This window comes from Choloepus didactylus, chromosome 2 (genome assembly GCF_015220235.1).
Source record: "Choloepus didactylus isolate mChoDid1 chromosome 2, mChoDid1.pri, whole genome shotgun sequence".
NCBI classification, from domain to species: domain Eukaryota; kingdom Metazoa; phylum Chordata; class Mammalia; order Pilosa; family Megalonychidae; genus Choloepus; species Choloepus didactylus.
The window spans coordinates 186104234-186116044 of NC_051308.1; the positions used below are offsets into that span (position 1 = coordinate 186104234).

At 38.5% G+C, this 11811-nt stretch overlaps 1 protein-coding gene across 2 annotated transcripts in view; it reads left to right on the forward strand.

The window, feature by feature from the left end:
• Positions 1-10244, forward strand: part of C2H1orf87 (chromosome 2 C1orf87 homolog) — an 82506-nt gene extending 72262 nt beyond the window's left edge. For both annotated transcript variants that reach the window (XM_037827073.1, XM_037827074.1), the window contains exons 11-12: positions 743-947; positions 7934-10244. In XM_037827073.1, the coding sequence (XP_037683001.1) occupies positions 743-947; positions 7934-8094 (366 nt within the window). In that variant the 3' untranslated portion in view covers positions 8095-10244. The remainder of the gene's footprint in view (positions 1-742; positions 948-7933) is intronic.
• The last annotated feature ends 1567 nt before the right edge of the window (positions 10245-11811 follow it).

The following is an 11811-nucleotide window of genomic DNA, read 5'->3' on the forward strand; positions in this document are numbered from 1 at the left end:
CATGGTAGTTAGCGTAATGCCTTATATGGCACTGCTGGGACTCAGTTACCTATTTATTCCAAAAACATCTATTGCTCCTCTATTATATACTGGGCATGGGGTTTGGTCAACAGAATGAGTTTGGCATAACTCTACCCATGATTCTAGTCTCATGTCTTCCATTAACTGTGTGCTCTTGGTGAGTCACTTCCATCCTCTGGGCCTTGGCTTCCTTTTGTTAAACAAAGAGGTCAGACAGAACCAGAGACGCTTTTTGATCCTTTTTAATGGGCCATGAGCCTAAGATAATATTACTATTGTTTCAATCAGTCCTTGGCAAGAACCTAACACTCATGATCCAAAGGTTTTCCTACGAAGAAGTTATAAGCATTGCCTGAAGCCCTTCCCCTATGGATCTCACTGTTACAAAGCAGAGTCAATAGAACATTATGAAAAGCCTCAGTCATATACAAAAACCTTTGCTCTGTGCAAGTCAGAACTGAAAAATGAATAAAAGTCATGAGTTCACCCTTCTCTTAAAAAAAAAAAAAAAAAAAAAACAACTCAGCATAGTAGTTTATATCCAGCAAGACTTGGCAGATGTCCTGTGGCACTGAGGATTTGAAACTCATCCTCCTAGGTTTACAAATCCAGACCTTGCAATAAATCTTGCTAGTTGTATATCCTCATCTTTGGCCAAACGGCTGGAGAAGCTCTGAGTGGTGAATGTGTTGCCAGTGAGATACTTGTGTTTTTTTGGTAGAAAACTCCAGAAGAGCTGCAGCCGGAAATCTCTTCTGCTGAGACTTTGGTCCCAAAAGATCCTCTGAGCTCTCTGAAGATCAGGCCAGTCTCCCAGCCTTTTGTGACTCCAGTCATGAAGGACGAGTCTGAAGAATGCGAGACATGGATAGACAGGTTCAGGAAGCTGGAAAATGCACTCTACCTGTGTGACCTGAGCAACACAGGTGAAGTATGAAGCTTAAAACTAACATTCCTTTCCATTCATGTTCTAGTCTAAAAGTGGAAATATCATTTACTTTCACTTATTGAATAAATACAATTTGTATGTAAACCATGTGCCTAGAACTGTACTAAGAACAATTGGGAAATGCAAAGATAAATCAGATATGAATCTTCCTACCAGGTTGCTTACAGTCTCTTTGTGTTTTCAATTCTTCCTCCACTTTGATGCCAGAGTCTGATCCATGATTTACTCTTGTAATTCCCCTAATTAAAACATTAAAATATTTGGGGGCTTCCTACTGCTAACGGGATGAACTACAAACTCCTTAGCAAGGAAGTCTGGCCACCTGATCGGTTCTTTTGTTATGATTCTCTCAACATATCCTATCTAGTCATAATAATTGACTTTCCTCACACTTACCTCGCTTTCTCATGTATCTATGACTTTTCTCACCCTATGCCCTCTATCGGAGCTGTCTGCTTCTCCTCTGCCTACTCTAACCCTTGCCAACTCCCATCTTGTGCACTGGCTAATTAATGCTACACATCTTTTGGATTTGAACCCAAGCACTGTATCTTTGAGACTTCACTGATTTTCCAGACAGATCTAGGCCAATCTTCATCTGGACTCTCATGGTTCTTTAACTTCTATTATCAAATATGTATTTTTTTTACTTGGGTGTAAAAAATATACTGTGTTCCTTTTTAGTCCCCGGCACCTTGTACAATTATATTCAACATTTTTTGAATAAATGAATGAATGTACATAAATAACCAAACCCAAGATGAAAAGTGATAAATGCCATTAGAGTGTGCTATGTGAGCATTCAGACAAAGGAAAATTTCTTCCTTGAAAGGTGATGGGTAAGGCAATAACCATGTTAAATTAATCATTAAAGATAAAATGCAGTTTGTACATAAAGAAATGAAATAGAAGGGCCTTTTAGGCAAAGGTGCACAGTTAGCTAAGGTAAGTGTTACGTGTGACACTCAATGTAAGGAGTTTGGTTTGGATAGAATATAGGGGCTATTAAGAATAATATTAAAAGATGATAGTAATTTACAGTGGAATCAGATCTTGGAAGATTTAAATGCCAGACCAGGGAATTTGAACTTAATTCCAAAGATGGTGAGTAGCACTGAGATTTTCTATGACGAGACATGGCATGACTAAGTTGCACTTCAGAAAAATCCTTAAATGGCTGTTTGCAGAATGGAGGAGAAATTGGAAGCAGAGAAAGGAGGCTACTGCAACTTCCAAATGAGAGAGAATGCTGTCCAGACCTAGGTCAGAGACTTGGAGAATAGAGAACAGAAGACAGATAAAAAAGTACATGGACTGAAATTGTTGTATTCAATCAGATACTGTGGTCCATGAAGAGTTAGTATAACATTCTCTCTCTTAACACTCTCCAGAAGTAAACATATAGCAATACCAATGTCTTTCTTTTCACTTCCTGTATGTTTTTGTTTTTGTCTTATTTTGTTTTGTTCTGGATTTCCAAAGTAACTTAATTTTAAACCTCATGAAATATAACTACTATACAAGATCCACAGTCTTTTAATAATTACACCAAAGAGAGAGAAAATCTAAAATTTTGAATGAAAAAAAGTCACCTAGATGAATCAGAAAATTATTTATTAAAATCTGTTGTGAGAATAGCACTATGCTTAAGGCTGGATCAGGAGGGAAACCAGAAAGACAGACATGAACTCTAGCCCCAAGCAGCTTACAGTAGCTTTTAGATAAGATACAGAAACTGGCAAAAGTTCAACACCAGTTTTTTTTAAAAAGGCAGTTGATAATAAAGTATTATAATTGACACAAATGAGTGTCAACAAGTCTAAAGGAAAAGAGAGAAGAGATGAAAGGACATTCGCTGTCTAATGTGGGCTGGAGTATTGACAGAGGGCTTCATGAAAGAAGGGTAACTTGAGATGAGCCTCAAAGAGAGGTAGACTTTGGATAATTGGGCAGGGCATTCCAGGTGTGAATCCATCTTCTGCAACAGCTAGTACATCCAACAGGAATGTACATGATGGGCAAGCAAAAGAGTGAGCAAGGCAGGACTGGAAGTTCCTGTTGGATTGGATAGGAAAGTTGAGACCATACTGTGTGACTCTTGAGGGCTAGAAAAAGACTCTGCTCTCTATCCAATGTCCACCAAAGGTTCAACCAGAGGAGAACATCGTGAGAGCTGAGATGGATTATTTAGGAGAGATACTGGAGGGAAGGGATCAAGAGGCCATTGAAATAACTCTGGGTCTAGGTATTCATGCCAGAACTATGACAGTGACGATGTGGTTACAAACAAAAACAAAACAAAACAAAACAAACAACAAAAAAAACGAGTAGATAGAAAAAACATTTCTAAAGAAACTCTGGGTTGTGATGATGGATCATAAACTCACTTGCTAAGAAACTCCTGAAAGACAAGGAACTTTCTCATAATCCTGAACTGTTGAGGAAGAATGGAGTTTTGTTGACTTTGGAGGCAGAGTCTGTCACATTTGGAATGGCTTTCTCATGGCCCGTTCACTATTTATGCCTGTTTTCTTGGTTTCTATGAAATTCATTTGTTCTTCAACAGCCAAAGAATGTGTCATCCAGATCTGGGAACATCTACAACTGTCTTTAATGAAGGAAAAGGATTAACTGAGGTCATATTGTTGGTTTATTCACCACAGTATTTATTTAGCAGACCACCATGGCCTCATTCTAGATGCTGAGGAGATGATACTTTGCCCACTGGTGAATCATCGTTCTTTATTATGTGTGAGGAGATACGTAGGCCAGGGCATTCTTCATCCAGGGGGAAGGCAGACCATCCATCATCAATCAGTGTTTCTGGGAACCTATTTTGTGCATATTCTCTAATGGGAGTTGTCAAAAATGTATCCCTGAGGAGAAGGAATAAGGAATAACTATGAATAACTGGTCATATTTTCTAAAGAAAGAAAGATTGTTAGGATAAATATTTGGGTTAATAATGGATTCAAAATTTGCCTAGTGAACTAAAATCAAGACAGAAAATATTTTAGAGTTCAAGGATGCAGAATGCAACAAGACCCCTAAAGGACCTTTTCTTCATGGGCTCTGGACTTTACATGCACTGTGTATCAACATATGCTGAAGGTATTCATATTCTTATTTACAGAGGAGAAAGCAAAGCTCAAAGTAATAAAGTAGTAGCCAGGAGAAAGTTGAGCAATAATTCAAACCCAGTTCTGTTTGACCTCCCACTACACCAAGCATTCATGACGTATTAGAAGGAACATGAGGTTCTGCTTGTTTGCTTTATGGTGTGTTTTTAAATCAGGAGATTTAAATATAAGTCCAGGCTCCACTGACTGCTGTGTCCTGAAGGCTGGTCACTTATATTCTCCAAGCCTGTTTCTCATCTATTAAATAGGATTGATAATAATAAACATACCTCCCAGATTTGAGAAAGGATCAAATGAGATAAGGATTTGAAAGTTCTCTGTAGACTATAAAATAAAGTGGATGTTAAAGAGGTTCCTGTTATTATTGTTTTTATTTTGGTTCTGGTGGGAGAGGGACAGGTTTTACAACACTAAATGGATTGTAAGGGTTATTTTATGCAGCTGTTCTGGGCATCCCCTAATGACAGTAAATTGGACAGATATAAATTTAAGTCAATGGGCTTATGTTTAACACTAGGAAGGCTCTAATGGTAAAGCTTAGAGAGTTGAAAATACATCCCAGTTGTGATTCCTAGGTGTATTTTTAACATTACTTTTAATTTTTAATTGGAATATAAACTAAATGTATTTAATAAAATAAACATGCATTTTAAATAACATTGATGACATAATTATTACAAATACCCTGTAATAATAATATCTGCCATTGATAAGTGCCTACTAGTACTGATCACTGTGCTAAGTATTTGTCCCTATTTCTCAGTTGAGGAAACTGAAGTTCAAAAAGTTAAAGTAACTTCCCAAGGTCTTACAGTCAGAAATGTAATCCAAAGCCTATGACTGACATTTCCAAAGGCAAAGTATGGGAAATGTCCAGAGGGAGCATACCCAGGTAGGACTTAGAGCAGCCACCCAATCCAGAGAACTTCAAAGATGCACCTGGCCAATTTATATGGAAGAAAGGACCAATATTCTAGTAAGAGAGAGAGACAGTAAACAAGCCTGAACAGAAGAGGACGGAGGGGAATGGAGTGGAGTGGAATGGTGGGAAGGAAAAGGGAGGGAAGAGCAGGGGAGGGGAGAAGAAGAGAGAGTGGCACGGCATGGTGGCATGGAATGGAAAATGGGAAGGAAAAGAAGGGGAGGGGAGGGGAAGGGAGGAGAAGGGGAAAAGGAAGGGGAAGGGTAACTTACCATCCTATGCCTCAGTTGCTCCCTCTGTAAAATGGGTTGTTGTGAGGATTAAATGAGTTAAATATTGGCAAAATACTTGAAGGCAGTAACTGAAACATATTAAATTTTATGTAAGTATTGTCATTATTGTTGTTGCATTATACTTAGTTCTCTGCAGATCTTATCTCCCCAACTGGCTGGGGAGCTTCCTGGTATAACAGACCACTTCTCTAAATCCTCTATATTCCCCCAACCACAGTATTTTTTTTTTTTTTTTGTATTTTTTAAACTACCCAGTTTATTTTGAAAACAACCTTTTCTGATATATAACCAAATAAATTTGAAATTACAGTTATCTCAAAGTACAAAGAAATTACCTGTATTCCCCTATAAATGAAACATTGATTAAAAACAACACTTAACATATTATTTAAGAACTTCAACATAATACAATTGTCTTTCTCCAGCTTTTTAAAATATTTTTTCCCATTTAAGTCAAAATGTAATACTTGACGTTGGGTTATATGTGCATATAAAACAGACATATTTGTCAAAGTTAGTATAAGATGAAACCACATACAGTGTCCTTTCTGAATATAATTAAATTTTCAGAGACAAGGTAGTCCAAATGGGAGCAAACAGCTGACTTCCTCATGAAGTAAACTAGATAAACAAAAATTAAGAATAATAGCTAAAGATTTATTCCATAAATCATTCTCTTTCCTATCCTTCTAATACACAAGTGTGCACTCTGGGTATGTGTGACTCAAGATACTTGCAATCAAAACTGTGAACTCCTATGACTACGGGTATCTGATTCAATAAAAAGCCCTGGGGTAAAAAGAGAGATAGTATAGGAAAATAGAGGACATTTGTCCATCAATTTATACATTATCAACTTAATAAAGAGGTAGATTTATTAAAAGTCTTGATGAGCTCAGATATTGACTTGGGCCTGAAAGTGGTGTTTCAATTACTTATTAAGATCATAATTAAGCATATTAGAATGCTAGTCATCACTGGAGTAGTACTTTAAGATTAAACATTGGAAAGAAATGATTGTTAAAAAACACACACAAAATACATTTTATGGTTCTACTATTTTGTTTCTTCCACTATTTTAGTAATTGGGGCAAGATAAGAGGTCCAATTTGTTTGAAACCATTTAATGTACCCCATAAACTGTCAAAGATTTTTTATTCTTCTGCCAAGCACAACACTGATTTCCATCTACAATTATTTTAAGATAAATAAGCAATAAGTCAATTGAAAAAAAAAGTTGTGGTCTTGAGCTACGAAATGTTACAATTTTAACATTCTGATTGACTGGAAAACCTAGAATATCACTGTAAAGATGTTGATCATTGTTGGATCATGAATGGATGCAGCTTTACTGTGACTTCTCCAAAAATGCTTTGCATCACCTAACTCACTGCTGGTACTCAGTCTCAAAGCTGGAGTCATTCCCATTATAGGGATCTTCAATAATTTGTTTTTGTGGATCAAAGCTCCCAAGTAGTTCAATTTTCACTTCTCAGTTTTTAATGTCACTATTTTTTTAATTCAAATCTCTCAGATTGCTTTCATCCATACATAGTATATAATCAAATGTGGCAAAGTCTTCTTGGTAACCTGCTGGGCAACGTGATTCATAGGAATATCATACTTCATCATGCAATTTTGCCCTCGATAATCAGGAGGATTTCCTATCTCATAAGTGGATGTTGCTGCACTGTCTATCCTCCAATTATCTGAAATATTTTGATCAATTACAAGTTTTCTGAAAACTGCTTCTGCAATGGGTGATCTACAAATGTTACCTGGGCATACAAACAGCACCGACTTGGGCAGCTGCACTGCCAACTTCTCAGGAACAAAGAGCAGCAGAGTGAGCCCAACCATAGTATTTGATACATATAAGCCCACAACTGGGTGCTTATGAATGAATTATTGTCTTTGCTGATGCCATGCTCTACATTTAAACTCCTCTTTCCAACCATGAAAATCTACCTAGAGTGAACATAGGAAAAAGGCAGTGTTCTAAAGCATATTGGCATAGGTATACATAAAATGTGTGGGTACCAGAGGATATCCTGTGATGACAAGCAACACCATCTCTATTCCATAGATTCAGATTCTGAGCCACAAGAAGTTAGATGATTTACCTATGATCACATAACAAGCTGGAGAAAGTCACAGGAAATAAATTTCAAGAAATGCATAAAAATGAACTTTTGAATCCTGCAAGTTAGGAACATGTTTGGATATTTCAACAAGATGAAAATAAACCAGAACAATTAGGAATTGTTTATTGCATGCACCCCGCTTGTTTCAAAAACAGGCCTTTTAAAGTTTTATGGCTACAAAGAACACACTTAAATTGCTTTAGAATTTATTAGATTTCTTTAGATTTTATTGCACTCCATCTCCACACTCGCTCAAACCATCCCCAAATCCTCCTGAAATCTATAACACATAATCTAGGACTGTAATTTTTTAGGGCATCACTTGATTTGTAACAAGCTTAATTTTTTGAAATATTCGCATTTTAATGTTTGCTGGAAGCCACTCAAGCCAATACATTTTTTTCTCTTTTTGTTTTCTCCTTCCTCTTTTAAAAAAATCTTCCACTCACCCAACCCAATCACAGGAGTCCTGGAGAAGGAACGAGCCAGACGCCTCATTCACAACTACAATCTCATTTACAACCTGTCCCTGAGCCCTCGGAAAATCGACCAGGCCTTGCGGAGATTCCGTTCGAGAGAAAATATGCTCTTGGAACCAGCTCTGCGGTACTTAAAGGAGCTATAATAACAAGCCCATATTGTGAGAACAGATGTTTCCCTATCTCCCCTTTTACTGAGACACGTGTTTCTCCCTCAGCATTGGAGGCATTGTCAGAGTCGGGAATGATGCAGCTATTGTTGGACTTGGTTTCTGGCTGCAATGCTCACTTATGAGCACTTCAAAGTGATCAGGGAAAACTAGGTTTTCTCCTCCAATGTGGCAGGAACACAATTACTTCAAATCCCCTTCTGCTCTAATAAGGTTTATTATTATTATTACCATTACATGATTTATTCTACTTTGCTGATAATAAGGTATTTCTGCAAACCTAGCAACTCCATATACTAAAAAACATGCTAGATGTTGTCAACTCCCAAAGTGCCTGGCATGTAGTATGCCTAAATACATTGTATTTGGATAAGTAAATACTTTTCCTAGTCACCATTTTAGGGGGGATTTCCACATTAAAAGGGAAATAATAGTATTAACCTACATAACCTCCAAGTGAGGTTTTCTGAACAAGTCCAGTGTTTTCTCCAGTATAAAACTAGACTGCATTACACTCTCTCCAGGGATACTTTCCAAGAGTACTGGATAGGAGTTTTCAGGAGGGACTCCTGTGACAAAGGATTCTGGGAAGAAGTAACATCCTCTTGCTCCCTCTAGGCAGAAAAACCAATGAAACATCTGCCAGCTTCCACAGTTCTTCTATCCTTAACATCTTCCCCAACTTTGCACCTCCCACACAACAAACACTTATACTCACATCACACCACACAGGTAGCATGAGCTCATTTGAGGAACACTGGCCTGAGGTTTCAGAGACAAAGGTGTTCCCAGCACCAGCACTACCCTGGGTGTCCTGGAAACTGATTTTCAAATCAGTGTGGAAAACAGGAAGAAGTTAAGTCAAGGGAAAAATCAAAAAGCAAATCCTCTGAGCACCCCCTAATGTTTTATATAGTCAGGTGCCTCATGAAATCTTACAAATAAAACCTTAGGAACAAAGCAGTTTGGATCTGCTGAAATAGATGATCTCTAAGGGTGTTCTAGTTCTGACATTATTATGAAATCCTTGAGTTACCCAGAAAAGTACCTCTTGTGGCAGACTGACCACCTCCCCATCATCTTAGAACCATGGAACGGCAAGGTGCATTTTAGGTCAAAGGCATAAGCAAACAGACATGGCTTTTTCATGCTATCAAAATGCCAAGTGAGAAAAATTAGAATATTAGATCAAACAACTTAATATGCATTGTACAACTATGATCTTCTGGGAACTTGACATATTTTGTTTCATCCAACCCTGACAACTCTATAAGGCATGTTTTATGGCCCCATTTTACAGATGAGGAAACAGAGGCTCAAAGAAGTAAGCAAGACATTGGGTTGTGCCAGTTAATAAATGACAGGAGGGACAGGGCCTTCTGGAAAGCACCAGTGAATTGGATGTAAGATCTAAGAAGGCTCTGGTGGACCCTACATGTCTGCAAATGAATTAGGGAGAGAAGTGGGGTAAAGGGAGGCCCTGGATATGAAGTTGGGGTTCTTAGACTAAATTATGAGGTCCTGAAGGGTAATGATTTTACATTGTTTATTTCTTTACATCCAACATCTAGTTTAGTTTCAGATATGTAACTTCAGTACCCACCATGTTACACAACCAGAGGGGATGCCATTTACATAGAATGCAGCATAAACGGTGTCCTTAGAGATGGTATATAACCTGTACACAGATAGTGTGGTCTGAATGAATACTTCTATTGGTGGGGTAACCATAGCCAGATCTGAATCCACGGTTACCATTCTTCATGCACATACTTCCACAGAGAGTAGAAAAAGCAGAGGCTTTAAAAAGCAGCCAAAATCCAGTTCTGACACTTAGTAGGTGGCAATCTTGGCAAATCGCTTACTTTCCCTAAGCTTCAGTTTCTTCATTTCTAAAACAGGAGCAATCATACCTATTTCTCAGGATTGTTATAAACACTGAAAGCAATGTCATTTGGACAGTTCCTTGCAAGTGGTAGAAATGCATCTTTCCTATGTCCCTTCTACAGCTATTCAGCATTCAAGAGGCCTGAGAAAATTTTTTGAACAATTGTTTCTGTGAAATGGCTTAGGGAGGTCAGGTTTCTACTACAGCAAAAAAAAAAAAAAAAAAAAAAAAAAGATTTTGAGATGTATCTGTCTTCTAGAGTAAAGTGAGAATTGCCCTTGGATCATGCCCTGTCTGGACATGCCCTGCCTGGAATTCTCCTCTGCTTTCCCCAAGATGTCACTGTGTGTGTGTGAGTGTGTGTATGTGTGTTTGTACATTCATTTGCAAGATTGGCACATTGCTGAAGTAAATGTTCATCACTTTTTTTCTCTGAGTAAACATTAAAAGAACCACAATTCAACTTAAGTCATAGAGAAAAGCTTAGATTTCAAGGTGACAATGTGACAGTAGATGTTAAGCGAGGCCTGGCCATGAGGCAAACCCTTGGATGGACACAAATAGGACAATGTCATTAAGTTATTAGTATCTATGATTGGAATATCATTATGACCTTCATGCTGGTAATTCTCTGTGGTTTGCTTATGGGAAATCCTCTTATATTCCTCTGTCCTTTCTCTCAAATCAGTGGTGTTTTGTTTGCTCCCCATTGCTTGTGTCATTGTGAACTACTAATAAACACTGGGTGGAGAAAGCACGGTGTCTGTGGTCTTGACCAGTTTTTTCCTAGAACCTTTCTAAATAAGGGTCTGAATGCAGTGGTCTGGTTAACCTCTAGTACATCCTGGAGAAGCCTGGTGTGAACTGAGGCTGCCCCACCTTTCTAAAAGCCCCAGCCTTTCAGGAGGGAAAGAGCACTGAAGCATAACCAGAGGCTGGATCTCACCAACCGTGCAGGCAACTTCTCACTGTGTTACTCTAACCAAATCACTTCACCTTTCTGAGTCTGAAAATACACTACCTAATCCATGGATTCATTCATATAAAAGGAGATAATATGTACCAAGCACCAGCATTGTGCCTGGCAAAGAGATATGCTCCATGAGGGAAAACTAGTTTGTTATCTTATTCTTATGCAATATTTCATTTTATCCCATTCAGTGGGACAAATCTTTAAGTCCCTTTTCCAGAATAGACACCTTCCCTGGCCCACTAACTGTGAAGTCCTCAAGGACAGATACTATGTCTTCCATATTCCTATTCCTCATTCTCTCATCTGCACTTGCTCCTCACTATAAACCAACTAGGTTGTCATTAGCTACCCCATTGTGCAGATGAGAAACGGAGGCTTGGGTGGTAGATATACTTGCCTAAGGGTTATGGCTAGAAAGTAACTGTAAGGGTTAGAACCCAGTCCTGCACAACTCCAAAGTCCAACAGTGCTGTGTAGGTCACAGTTAGAACCAGTAGCCTGCAGATTTCTCTTTAGTATGTATGGTCTGTCTCCCCAGCTAGTCTGGAGATAACTGCAAGCCAGGACCAATGTCTTCCTCATCTTTATTCCCAGCACAGAGCCCAGATTCACCGCTGAGTGAGCACCTGGTAAATGGCTGTTGAATGGAGCCCCTGCACGAACACTGTGAAAACCCAGCAGCTTTTTGCCCTCTTCTGGCTCTGCCTGCTTCATCACAGCCTTCTGGTGACTGGGATAAAGGATGTTTTCAGGCCTCTTTGGCATGTGTGTTCACACAACCAGAAGCACAACTATAGAGATGGCGCCCTCCAAAGAGTTTGCTAAGTGCTCA